At 34.1% G+C, this 14,859-nt stretch overlaps 1 protein-coding gene across 6 annotated transcripts in view; it reads right to left on the bottom strand.

Moving 5' to 3' along the window:
* Positions 1-14,859, bottom strand: part of mamo (maternal gene required for meiosis) — a 163,748-nt gene that overhangs the window by 10,902 nt on the left and 137,987 nt on the right. For all 6 annotated transcript variants that reach the window (XM_089263416.1, XM_089263417.1, XM_089263419.1 and 3 more), the window contains 3 exons: positions 2,752-2,918; positions 1,125-2,682; positions 366-841 (listed from right to left, as the gene is read on the bottom strand). In XM_089263416.1, the coding sequence (XP_089119542.1) occupies positions 366-841; positions 1,125-2,682; positions 2,752-2,918 (2,201 nt within the window). The remainder of the gene's footprint in view (positions 1-365; positions 842-1,124; positions 2,683-2,751; positions 2,919-14,859) is intronic.

Here is a 14,859-nt window from a genome sequence, read left to right as displayed (position 1 = left end):
CTGTAAAGGAAGTGCGCTTTTAGATCAAATCATATTTGGTAAAGTCAATAAATAGCGAAACTGGTTCGTGTATACACGTGAACTAGTTCATTTGGCATTGTTTCAGTCTTTATTTGCTGCATCAATTGTTAAGTGATGCAAATGAACTGCTAAGTTCCAAATCTGCACCTAGTTCAATTGAACTGAACTAGTTCTTTGAGCCATTATGAACTAGTTCACGTGCACTATGAATGAATCAGTTTAGTTTGACGCATAATAATCACATGGAACCAGTCTAAGACCTGCTGAACTAGTTGCATACACTAGTTCATTTTTATGGTAAGCTCTTGCTCAACTAGTTCACTCATCGAATCAGTTGAACTTACCGCTTGTCGCGCTGTCGCTCGGCCGCATCCACTCGCAAGAAGTTGAGTATTGAAGCCTCCTGCGGATTGAGGCCCAGGAACTGCTCATTGGGTATGCGCTCCGCATTGATCAGCGAAGTCAGCGAGCTGAGCGAACTGATGCCGCTGCCACCCACGCCGCTGTTGGCAGTGCCGGCTGCGCCAGCCCCTGGACTGGAATTGCAGCCAGCTGCAGCGGCCGCCGCAGCTGCTGCTGCCGAGGAGGAGCCGGCTGCAGCGCTGGCCATTGGCAGTGAGACGTGCGCCAGATGCGGAGGCAGTTGCTGAGATTGTGACTGCGACTGAGACTGAGACTGCGACTGCTGTTGCTGCTGTTGATGATGATGGTGTTGTTGCTGTTGTTGTTGTTGTTGCTGTTGTTGATGGTGATGATGGTGTTGCTGATGATGATAGGAGGGATCCGTTTCCAAGTGGTGTGCGCTGTTCAACAGGCGTGACTGCAAGGCAAGAACAAGTTCAAATTGAAGATATATGTACATATACTCTGAATATAGAGGAGTGCAATGATCTTTATAAAAAGACGAGCCAATGTTGGGGATAAAGGCATATTTCAAAATATTCCTTAGAGTTCTAGATGGGAATTTTCATGATAGATGCATTCATCAAATCAGATTTGTTATAAAGTTAAAGGAAATCCTCGGAATTCTCCTACTATTCCACATTTCTGATGTCCTCAAGATCGATTATGGCCTGGTAAATTGCTGTAATCGCATCACTTACCCGCTTGTTTGTACTATGTATGCCGTCCGAGCTGCTGATGTTCGGCTCCGTGGCGCTCGTGGAGGCCGAAGCCGATGAGTTGTTGTCATTGTAGAGCATCGTAATGCCCGCCGAATCGATGGTGTTGTCCTGCTCGTGCTCCTCGCTGGTGGCCTCTTGCTGGTGACCGGACTCGTCGCTCTCGCGCTTCACATTGATGCGCAGATCCTCGCCCTCGTCGGCCAGCATCGGCTCCTGCGAGCTGGTGACCACATCCTGGTCCAGCTGGGCCGATGTGGCTGCTGCTGCTGCGGCTGCTGCCGCTGCCGCTGCTGCTGTGCCGCTAATCATGCGCGCCACGCCCACACCGACACCGACACCAACACCCACACCGATCGACTTCTTGCCATGGAGACGCTCGAGCGCATGGTTGAGCCGATGCTTCTTGAAGCTCTTCAGATAGCGGAACTGCATGCCGCAGACGTCGCAGGTGAAGAGCTTGTCCGCGGGCAGGCGGGCGCGATGATTCTGCTCCTTGTGCTTGGCATAGGCGCTGCGATAGCGATACGACTGCCCGCACTGCTCGCATATGAAGGGCTTCTCCTCGCCCGGCCCAATGTGCGGATGCTGCAGTGCCGCATGCTGCTCCAGCAGCCAGACGTTCGGGAAGTGCGCGTTGCAGACGACGCAGCGCGTCTCCTCCTCGATGGGCTCGCTGAACAGCGAGGAGCACGTGTCCGAGGGGCTCTTCAGCATCTGGCTCAGCTGCTGGTGCTGGGCGAGCAGTGCGCCGCTCGGCGGCGGCGTCGATGAGGTAGACGACGAGGAGCTCTTCTCCTTGCAGCTGCTCGAGGTGTCCGTGCAGCTGACGGGCGTGCCCGCCCCCGAGAGCAGCAGCTGCGTGTACTGGCGCAGGCCGCTGGCGTCCACAATGACGCCAGCCCCACTTCCAACTCCAGCTCCAGCTGCGGCGCCAGCTCCAACTACCCCGGCGCTGGGCGTGCTGTTGTTGGCGGTGCGACGTCGGTGCTGCTGCTGGTGTTGGTGTTGGTGCTGCTGGGCCAGCAGCTGCTCCAGGGACTCCTTGTATAGCAGAGCGCTGCTGTTGGGCGTCACGACGCTGCGCTCGCTGCCCAGCTCGACAATGGTGACGTCATCGTTGCCCTCCGACTGGCCCTCCAGCTGCGATTCCGCTGAGATGGCCGTCGACGAGGTGGCTATCTGCTGGGGCGAGGGCGTGCCCGCCGATTTGCCGCCCTTCGAGGGCTGATAATAGCCAGTGGGCGTGGCATAGCGCATATTGAAGGCGACATGTGGCGGCGGCGGCGGCGTTGGCTGTGATTGTTGCTGTTGCTGAGACGGTTGCTGTTGTTGCTGTTGTTGCTGCTGCTGTTGTTGCTGTGTGGCTTGTTGCTGTTGCTGTTGTTTGTACTGTGGATCGCTGGAACGGCTCGTTGTGGACTGCGTCTGCTTGGCCGCATAGCTGGCCGCAGTTGGCTGATAGTCCTTGGTAAGCAGATCGCTTAACGTGGTAAAACGGTGGGGAAAGTCCTTTGGCGCGCCGAGCATGCCGCGAGTGCTGCACAAAAAAGAGGCAAACGAAACGAATGGAATGTGCTCCAGATGGAACTGAACTGATCGGACTTACCGTAATGCCTCCTCGGCCAGCCAGGTCTGATGGTGCAGCAGGTTCAGTATTCTGGACGGATCAATGTCGAACAGGCTCAGCCCGAGCGGCGAGAAGGGAAACGCAAACGGCGTGGGGCAGCCACTGGCGGCCATCGCGCTCATCGGGGAGCCAAAGTTGCGCAGCAGCTGTCAAGGCAAGAGGATAGATCAGATCAACGCGCACCATAAACACGTATATATAGATATATAAGGTATATATAGTATATGCATATCTAAGGTCAACTATTGAGGCTGCTTCTAGGTAGGTTGGTTGGGTTCGCTGGGGTCGAGGGGGGGCCAGACAATTGCTGCTAGGCTGCCAGCATGTGGCATGTGGCATGTGGCATGTGTGAGTGCATTAGGTTCAAGACAGAGTCACAATCGAGATATACATACATGGTTAGATATTGGGAGAGTGGGGGAAGCATGCAGTGCGGGTTTTATGTACATAGCCTACACTCTCCAGCCAAGAGTCGTGTCTACGCAAGCCAAACAGCACAACTAAGCATAATTATGTGAAAATAGTGACTAAAACTACCTTAGTTGCCCTTACTAATTGTTGAGTCGGTCGTCGCGAGGTACTTACGTATGCGTTGCCAGCGTTTCAGGGCCTAGTTTTATATATTAGAAAGACAATACATAGTGTAAAGAAACACTCTCAAACAAACAAAAGATTCAACGATCATCACCAAGAGCCAAGTGGAAAGAAATAGTAGAAATATTCAATATATGCAAACACATGAGTTCTGGGAATAGCCAGTGTTGCGAAATGGCCAGTATTGCGATTCAAATGAAAGTATTTGAGAATTTCGAATTGTTGCCAACTGATATTTAAAGGTTTAATTACCGATTAATTACTCACAAAATAGTCCTTAATTACTTAAGTATTTGTAATTACTCGTTTTCTATATACAAAAAAAAGTATTAGCTTTGAAGCAATTCATCAACTACTTATTTTAAATTTTTAATTACTCAAGTAATTAGACTTGAGTAATTTCAGATACTCAAAGTAATTAAACCTTTACACAAGTATTTTCAGAATATTTATAGTTCAAATATGTACTTATATATAATATTGTGTGTTTATAGTTATGTTACAGTTTGTCTAAGCCCAATAAAAACTCGTACTCGATATTTTCAGTAGTTTTATTTATATAGAATTTACTTTCCCTTCTCTTCATCTTGTTTTTGTTTTTTTTATTTATTTTTTTTTTGCTTTTTCTTTTGTTGTTATTCTTTTCTTTTCATTTTCTTTTTGTTATGTTGTTTTTGTTTGTTCTGTGTTTCATTCTTTTCTCTTTCTTGTTTTTGTTAGTTTGCTTTGTGTTTGTTCTTCTTTATTTCAACTTTCTCGCATTTGTTTTTTGTTTTTATTTTTTGTTGTTGTTTGCATTATAAACAGCTAACACCTTTGTCAACTAGAAATTGCGATATCTAGGCTATATAGCTGGCCCTCTATATCATACCATATCATATCATATAATGTATGCATTCTGTTAGGTCCTCATAGGTTAACCTGGTTACCTAGTGCTGTCTAGCCTGCCTCTTCATCATTCTTATCTGCCTCATTTTCCTCCTCTACTACTAACTTGGATGCGAAGTAGCACTCCCGGATAGCCTGGGCTATTACTGAATTTCGATATTGCAAGAAGATTTTCTGCTGCGGGCTCTATCTGTTGTGTCTGTATGTGTGTGTGCGTGTGTGTGTGTGTGTGTCTTTCTCTGATCTGTGTGTGTATTGGTTTTTCTCCTTGTTTTTATATCTTTTATTTACTTTTTTTTTTATAAACTATGATATGCCTTGCTTTGCTTAAATATTTTGTTTATAAACTTTTTAGCTTTTCATATAATAATTTCATATAAATTTTGTTTGCCTTTTTTTGGGGTTTGCCTAAAATATGTTTAATTTACCATTGTGTGTGTGTGTGTGTAAGAGTGTGTTTTTTTGTGTGTGTGTGTGTATATAGGTATATCAGTTATTGAATTTCTCATCTAAAATATTTGTTGTTGCTTGTTCGCGTCTATTTGTTTTCGGTGCCTGATATAAGCTGCTCTCATTATCATAATCAATAATCATTAATCATTAATCAGTAAACATTATTCATTAGTCATTATTCATTACGAGTACTTGACTTGATTCCATTATTCAGCATTGGACAACTCGAAAATGAGTTGGCTATAAGTGTTTTATGTTGCTCAGTGCTTTTAGTTGGTTTTTAGGTTTTTCTCTTTTCATTTGCTTCTGGGGGTTTTACATTCGACTTGTTTCGACTACGAAAAAAATATATTTATACATATATAGAAATATATATATGTGTGTGTGAGTAGGTATATATATGTATATGTATATATAGAGCATTTTTTAACCTTCCTTTTGTTTTTGTTTTAGTTTTCTGCTCTCATAGAAAATGAGATTTTTCTTGTTGCTGTTGTTTTGTTTATTTTTTGTTATTTATTAGTTAAATGAAGCTCAAGCTCTTTAAGCTGGTCTAGAGACCAGATATAATCGTCATACAAAACAAAAAACTTAAAGGTGCTGACAAAAAGCTCAATGATACAATATTCGCTGTACGCTCAGCGAATTCGCCCAACATTCGGCGGGGCGTCCATTTTGAAAGCTCGGCGAAATCGTTGAGAAGGCGTTGATGATCGGGCTGTGTGTGTGTGTGTGAGTGTGTGTGTGTATGAGTGAATGAAAAAATGAGTGAAACATGCTTGAAGTAAATGATTTGTTTACTTTATGTCAATTTTATTTGAGAAAAAATTTAATTTAAAATATATATGTATGTATATATGTATAGATGTATATACGCATATATGTATACTAAACGAAATACTACAAATAATGGAAAATGGAACTTAAATTGCAATTTAATATTAAAACATAATTGTAATTCTATTTGAAAAGTCTGAATTGGAAAATTATTTTTCATGCGCTGTTAGCTAAATAAATATGCTTAAAATGTGTTTGAGCGCTTACAAAATAATATCAATAATACCTAGGCATATAAGATTCCAATATATGTATTTATGAATGTAAATATATATATATATATATATATATTTATTTAAGTGAATAAAATCAAACACAACTTTAAAATTAATGATAAAAATCGAATTTAGTCACGCGCCTCTTAAATATATTTTAATATATTATGTTTAATTATGTTTTAAATATTTATATATATATATGTATGTGTGTATGGGTGTGTGTGTGTGTGTATATATCTACTCACTTATTCTTAATGCATTTCATTATATTTAAAATGTTGCTTCTGCTGTCGCTTTATAGTTAGTTAATCATAGTTTATAAATATGCTTGTATGTCTATATTGTTAGGAACATATTGACGTAATTATAACGTATTGCAGCTATTTTTTATTTTTATTTAGTTTATGTTTTATTTTTGTAATTGGTTTTTGTGTGTTTTTGTTTTGTCAGCGAACCACCTTCTCAACAGCTCAGAAGCATATCAAAAACTCAATATTCAGTTGCCATTTGCCGCAGCTGAAGCTCAGGAAGCCTCTACATAACTACTCAAAATAATGAAAAGAACAGTCGGGCGTTACCAACTGCTGAATACTCATTCACGTATATATGTAGTATACTTTATTTGTGCAATTCAATAGATGGGCAGATCGAAAAAAAATCTTTACATATGTTCGAAATTTCATGGGTCTATGGCGGCATTCGCGCAGACAAGCCGACGGACAGTATTCCAATCCAATATATTCTTTTCACTTTCGTGAATGAGTAAAAAAGAAATAAGTAAAAATTGTAATCAGCCGTCAATTCAAGCCTCAAACTGACAAAAAAAAAAACAATTCGAATACAAAATAAAAATAATAATACAAAATTTGCAATTTTTGCTTCTCGAGCTGCTTCAAAGATTTATATTAATAATATGTGTGTGCGTGGGTAAGGGAATGAAATATAAAATAATTAAATATTTTTATATTTGTATATTAAAAAAAAAAATGTCTATTTGATGCGGCGCGCCATAAAAAAAAAAAAAAAAACAAACAAAAATTATGATGAGCCTCATAGGAAACGTAAAATTTCAACCGTAGTTAACTAAAACTATTATTTAGCTATTTATTTTTTTATTATTATTTATTTTTTATTTATGAATGTCTGCTGTCTTTTATGAGTAAATTTTATTTTATTTATTATTGTTTTTTTTTTTTTTTTTTGGGATGTGGCAAAATTTGCTAAATTAAATTTAAGCGCAATGGAAATGAATAACTTACAAAATGTTTTTAGAAAACATTATTAACACATTTTCATTTTTATTTGTAATGTTAAATTAATTTAAAATTTAATATTATTGTATGTGTGTGTGTGTGTGTGTGTGACTGTTCATAAATTATGTTAAAATCGCATGGAAATTCAAAACAACAAAAAATTTTGATGCACTACGAATTCCACTTTGAATTTTAGTTAGATTTTTAATTTTTAAAAATTCATTTAATTTGCTTTTTTTTTTGGGTTTTCTTTTGGTTTTGGGAAGGTTAAAAAATTGCATTGTTTTTTTTTTGTGTTGTTTTGCTCAAAGTTTTGTTTGCGTTTGTTTTCTTTTTGCTTCTTGTTTTCTTAAGTTTTATAAAGTATTTTGATAGTATTTTTCTCGTTTTTTTTTTTTTTTTTGTTTTTGGTTTTAATATGTTTTTGTTGTGGCTGTGAAAATATTTGCGCTCTATAAACTAATATATTTCTCCATAATTTTTTGTAATTTGTTTTTTTTTTTTTTTAGTTTTTTTTTTTTTGTATTTTGTTTTGGGTTTTTCTCTTCAGTGGATATGCAAAACTACTTTGTTGTTTGTTTGTTTGTGTTGTTGTTGTTGTTGTGTTGCTACTTTTGTTTTAGTTGATTTGGTTGTGAGATTGTTAAATCTGGTCTTAACTCCTCTTCTTCTTGTTCTTCTATATAGTAAGTAAAATTTTGTTCGCCTTGAAGCATTTCCATAAATTTTACACTGCTTATAAATACTGCTGAGTGTGTGTGTGTGTGTGTGGCTCTGTGTATATAGTATGTATATATATATATATGTTTTTTTTTTAGTTATATATATATGGTTCAATGCCTCCATTGCTCACTAAAAAAATAACTATAAAAAAAACTGCAATTCTGTTGACTTTCTTCTATCTCATCATTTTAGCTTATCGCCTGTTTTTTTGTTTTGTTTTTTTTTTTTACATTTCTTTTTGCTTTTTATAAAATATTATTTTTAGTATGTATAATGTGTATATATGTATTGTATATATATTTATATGTAATTTTTTTATTTATTTATTTTTGTTTTTAAAGGGGAGTAGGCACTACAGTGTTGTTTTTTTTTTTTCCATTTTTCATTTTCATTTTTGAAGTTTTTTTCTCTTTGCTTGACTTACAGATACGGTTTCTCTGTCTTTAATATTTTACCAAAAAATTGTCGAATCCTTCATTCGTTATCTTAAAATAAGCTTAAAAGCTTTATTTGTTTTGTTTTTTTTTTGTCTTCATTTTTGTTAATATTAACAACTGAATTTGGTTTCTTCTTCTGCTATCGGTTCAGCCTAAAAGTGTACTGGTGTATGTAACTGTATGTTTATGTATTATCTCTGTCTCTCTCTCTATTTCTGTGTGTGTGTATAGAAGCTTTATATGCACTCTGTATATATCTAACAGCAATCTAAGCTTGTTCAACTTATTTCAATCGATTTAGCGTATCAAAAAGTGTGTGTGTGTGTGTGTCTATGTATAGTTATTTGTATGTAGGCATTCAAAAATTGGTTCTATGTATGCTGTCAGTTGTTGTTGTTGTTGTTGTTGTTGCTGTTATGTGGTTGCTCATGCTAACTATTTAGAGTATATTTTCTTCTTATTTACATTCCGAGTCGAAGTCATTGCTATTATCGTTAGCATTCCGCTTGCAGTGTTGTAAAACGCCAAACGGAATACTATACTCAAATTCTCTACGGTCAAAGTTGTCTTAGTCAAGTTTACAAGTCGGCTATATACATTGCTCTGTGTATGTGTGTGTGTGTGTGTGCGTGTGCGTGTGTGCATGTGATCTAGTTCAATGAACCAGTTCACAAGAACACACATACACACGAATTCTGTGTTTATTTTCATTATTATTTATTTACAGTTGTCTCGAATTATTAGCTTGGCACTCAAACATATTTAGTTATGGGGAGTTATTTGTTTTTTTTTTTTCTTTTTCTTTTTGTTTTGTTTCTTTGTTGTTGCTGTTGATTATTTAATTATAGATATTGCTTGTCATATGATGCCGATGAAACCAATTACTGTGTTTATTGTATTCCATTGCATAGTTAGTTTATCGGTTATCGGGCTTTACTGTTCTCATCGTTTATCGGCTGAGTTTCTACAAGTTTCGCTTATTCAAAGTAACTAACAAACAAAAAAAGGCGTATTCTCTTCTTCTTCTGGTTGTTTAAAACAAAAAAGAACAAAAAACAATCGATTGTATATATTTATATATAGATTTTAATGGTATATCGTATCATTGTCATATCAACTGCATTAACAATTACATAAGGGAACCAAAAAAGGAAAGAATCAAACAAATAATGGAGTCAAACAGAAGCATTTCTATATATATGTATGGGCAGTCATTGCTATGATCGACTATCGCTTATTGGTTATCGCTTATCGATTAATGCAATTGTGGCTATTTGTTAATCAAGGTCAAGGTTGTACTTGTCTTTTGTAAGTCTTAAATTATTTGTATTGTAGGTGATTATATGCATTTGTGAATGTGTAGAAGAAGGCAATTCTGTCAACAGGGTACACTTGTGTTTCTATTACGTAATCGAATACCCTTGCCGTTATATGTATATATGTATCTATAATATGTATGTATATCTTCTATATGTATGTATGTATTCAACTGAAACTTTGCTCAGTGCGGAGATAATAGTATTATATTATTAGTCGGAATTGATTCATTTACGCTAAGCTTATAGGAACGTTACAAATCGATGCGAATCCAAACAATATCTCTGGCAAGGGTATTTCAAGTTCGGTGTGCCGAAACTTTCGCCATTTTCACTATATACTTTGTAACAAAATGTGCTAAAGTTTGTATTTGTATTGTTGTTTTTCTACGTCGGTTTTTAGTTCATGCGAACTAGTTCCGTTAGCGGGCGAACTAGTTGTATTGAACTACTATTTATATGTATCTCTGTGTTAATTGAATCAATTGATATGCGCATTCGAATTTATACTCAATTCCCTGCAGTGAGTTTCCTTCTCGGTTTATTGTCTTAAAAAATGTAAAATGTAACTATTGGGCAGTTGAACTATTGGAACTGGTTCGCGCGAACTCAACTTGAACTGTAGCACACTCGTAACGGGATAAACAAATCAAAATAATTACACGCTACAACTGTAAAGAAGGCATTTTGATTGGGAGTCAATTGAATAATATTTTATTTAAATTAAGCGTCCATCCCTTTCTCTGTATCTATGCTCCTCTCTGTCTCTATCTCCGTCACTGTCTTACATATATGTGGTTTGAACTATTTGCTTGAAAAATCCAAAGTTTTTTTTTGTATATAATTCATAAGGTATTAAAGTACGTAGAAGAGCTCACTTCTGGGTCATTCTATATCTGCTATCTATATATATATATATCGGGTATATATATATAGGTGTGTATATACTCTATATATATGTATATATAGTCTTCTGTTTGGATTGTTGTAAATAAGTTCAAGTATTATTCAATATTTCTCTGTTTTATTGCTGTATATAGTTCTTCTTCTTATTTCTTGTTATCATAAAAAAATATATTTCACAACAAAATAAACAAAAAAAAAAAAAAAAATATGTAAGAAAAAATATAGCATATATACTCATATATATGTATGCATGTATGTATGTATATTTGCAGCCCATTTTTATGTTCTCTTTTTTTTTGTTTTTTAATTATATTTTAATATTTCTTTAAGTTGTTTAATATTGGTACTATTGTTGCTTGTTGTTGTTGTTGTTGGTTGTTTCTTGTAGTTGTATATATGTTTTGCTATATTTATATATATATATATTGTTTGCTGTTGTTGTTCTTGTTGTTGTTTAGTTATATTGTATTGGAAGAATCTGTGTGTTTACCCTGAGCACTTTTTCTGCTAGACAAAAAAAAAAAATAATAATAAAAAATAAAAATTGAAACAAATTCTTTCTAATTATTATTATATGTGCACGTATTGTTGTTATTGTTGTTAAATAAGAAACAAATGTTTTTTTTCGTTAACATTTAGTACGCAAAAATGAGGCCAAAGTGAAATTTTGCTTAGAAACATTTTGTTGCTGTTGAAAAAACTTTTTCCGAAACTTGTATTTTGGTTTTTGAGTTTTTGTAATTTTGAGTTTTGAATTTTGCATTTTTTGAATTTAATATTTTATTTGTTTTTTTTTTTTGTTTGTTGTAATTTTGGTTTTGTGCTTCGCTTCGATTAAAATGTTATTATATTTTGTTTGTTTTGTGCCAAAGCTTTTGTTTAAATACATTATATTTATAGATATTTGACGAAAACTTTTTAGTTGATTTTTATTATTATTTTGTTTTTTTCCTTCGATTTAATTTTTTTTTTTATTATTTTTTGCGGACTTGGAACAAAAAATGAAGTTTGTTAATCGTAGATTGTATTCAATATAGTCATATGTATGTATGTATTGCATTGTATGTATGTACGTATGCATGTATGTATGTCTCTATGTGTGTATGTAATTGTATTTAGTTATATATAAATTCGACTTGTATGCAAATCTAGCGTAAATCTTTTGCCGTCCTCTGTAGCCCAAATTATCTGCTTATAAACCTAATGCATGTGTGTGAGTGGCTGTATAAATCTGTACGTGTGTAAGTGTGTGTGTGTGTGTGTATGTATGTGTTGTCAGGTCAATCTCACTAGAATTAAATTCTATTTGTTTTTGTTGCTGTACAAGTTAATAATAATTAGGCATGCTTAGCTTCAATTTGCAATATATATATGCGATATAGAGGCATATACATGTGTATATATGTGTATGTGGGAGCTTATATGTATACATGTATATATATATACATATATTCATATATAAATAACTTGCTTTGCTTACTTCTGGTTTCTCTTTTTGTTTTTTTCAAATATTATTGTAGGTATTGTATATGTATGTATATATATATATACATATACATATACATATATACATGTATGTATGTATATATATATATAACTTTTACTACGTCCGTATATATATATATGTATATCTATATAATTTAAATTCCTGTTTCCTTTAAAATGCAATTTTTGCAGTACGCCTAATGATATTCTGCTTACTCTTCTGTTTCTTCTTCTTCATAAAGTGTATGTGTGTTTGTGTGTGTGTGTTGGATTATAACTGTTTATTTTAGTACATTTGCCTCTACTGCTTGTGGTGCTAGCTATAGTAAAACTAAGGGAAACGAAACTGAGTTCTGAAATCAAACTGAATCTGCTCCAATTGCTTCATACTTCAAATACATAGATAGAATAGATACTATACTATGTATATACATATATATGTATATGTATATATATACATACATGAGCTCGTTACATTCAATTTGAGTCTAATTCTAGCTGAAGAATCGTCACTATGGATGCGCGCTCTATTGAGTTTCGATAAATATTTTTGAGAAGCGCATAGAAGGCTGGGTGCGTATTTCTTGTTCTTGTTAAGTTACCAAACAATTTCTGAAATTTTGTAATGTTGTTTTAAATAAGCGCGCTCTACAATTTTTTATGTATTTTTTTTTCTGATTTTTTTTTTATGTTTTTGCCTAAAAAGTTTTGTTTTCGATAAAATTTTGACTAAAAATTTGTATTAGCATTTACATACATATACGCAGCAATACCTTTTAGCTGCTGATTAGCGATTTATACATATATGTATATATGTACGTGTGTGTGTGTGCTTAAAAAGGAAAATCTGGCAACTCTAAAAAAAAAAGAAACCAAATCATTAAAACAAGCAAAGAAAAACTGAGAACAAATGAAAATGAGAAATGAAAATGGGAAAAACAATTGTAGTTGCTGTTTCTGTTGTTGTTCTATGTGTTCTATTTAATAAATTGCAATTTGTATTTTGTATATTTTGCTATGCTTTTTCGATTTTTATGTTTTCACTTTTTTTTTGTTTTTGTTTTTGTTTTTTGCTTTTTCGCTTTTGTCAAGGAACTTGTTGAAGTGTTTTCAAATGGCGTCTTGAAATTAAACAAGTTAACAAAACATTTTGAATATAAGGCCCACGGTGCACAGTGAACCAAAGTAAGGAACTTTTGATCACAACTTAAGAGCTACGTAAAAAAAAAAAAAATTAAATTAAGAAAGAAAATGGAAATAAAGCTAAACTTAATGAAATTAGGAAATATTTATGAAACATACAACTAATAGTATTACATATACATACATATATGTATGTACATATGTATGTGCGTGTGTGTGTGTATGAATGATATCGATGTATGTGATCGTAACACAATGAATGAATGTAAATGATATGCGAAACAAAATGAAAATGAACCAAGAATCGGAATCGAAATCGAAAACGGAATCAGAATCAGAATCAGAATCGGAATCGGAACCCAAAAACGTCATTCAAAAATAGTTTTCTTTTGCTTCAACTGCAATTTAGTTTTTTTTTTTCGTTTAATTTTTAATTTTGTTTTTATTTTTCATCTTTTTTTTGTTTTTGTTTTTTTGGTGTTTTTGTTTTTGCTTTGCTTTGTTGTGTTTCATTTTGTTTTGTTTGCTTTTTGCTGACATAATAATTATTTCTCACATAGCTTACAAATTCATTGTGTGTTTGTTGTTGTAGTTTAATATTTACTAAGCGCAGAACAAATCAAATTAAACCAAACAGAATTCAGTTTTGACAAACAGAAAAACATAATATTTGGATTTCAATACATATCAAAGAAAAAAAAAAAAAAACTTAAAGTTGTTGCCATGATTTTGTTGTTGTTGTTGTTGTTTTTGTTGCGCTAAAGCTAAATAAATTTCCTATAAGTTGGTACAATAATCGCAATAATCATAATAATAACATTTGCTTAAACATTAAATTAGAAATATGAAAAAAAAAGACATATATTTATATAAATATAAATATATATATTTATATATTTATATTTATGTAGTTTTAATAATAATAATAATATTTTTATATGTATGCTTTAATATAATAATTCAATTAATTTATAATAGAAATTATTTCGTTTTTGTTTCGTAGAGACACACAGAGCGTTAAACAGTGCGAAAAGAATGCAATTTATATAAATCAAATCATGGACCCAACTCAGTCTCGCCTAGACGCTGTGCGGCACTAAAAGCTGCCCCTGGCCGATATACAGCAGAGTTGCGACCCAATACTGTATGTGGAACAAGAAACTCTGGGATCATTCAAGTATTTGCAACGAATACTAAGAACGAACGAATACTCCGGGATTAACTGAATATTCTTGAAATTATTTGCATGGAATACTAAGATCAATATGGATTGTTATTCATTTAGATGGGTTGGATCGAAGATCATGTGTAATACAGAACATATATGAAGTTAGATTAATATTGAATCATTTTTTTTTTCTCTTTAAATGTGTTTAATTTTTGGTTCTCAAGTCTTGAGTTTCATATATCATGGATTTTTCGCTAAATCATATTGTCCAACACATCATATTTTCCACAGTCGCACTAGCATATAGCTGTATATATACATATATAGAACCTTTTCATTTTCTACGCTTCACACTTTTGCTTGGAATGTTTCTTCTCTCACTTTCGCTGCGGCTGTTGCCTGTTTTCTCTTGCGCATTTTGGCGGCCAACAAAAATGTCTAAATATATAATATATATATATACACATATATATATATACTAGATTTTAAATATATGTATATATATATATATATATATATTTGATTTTCTAGCGAATCGAAAAGTGGCAAAAAAGCGTTTTACTATATCTTATTTAGCTTTTAATTTTTTATATATTTTATTTTTTTTGGTTACGTTTAATTAATTAATTATTGTGTAATTGTTTTTGTTTATAATTTTGTTTCTAA

Source organism: Drosophila navojoa, chromosome X, assembly GCF_054131105.1.
Source record: "Drosophila navojoa isolate 15081-1374.11 chromosome X, UAZ_NAV_1.0, whole genome shotgun sequence".
NCBI lineage: Eukaryota > Metazoa > Arthropoda > Insecta > Diptera > Drosophilidae > Drosophila > Drosophila navojoa.
This window is presented reverse-complemented; position numbering and strand designations above follow the sequence as displayed.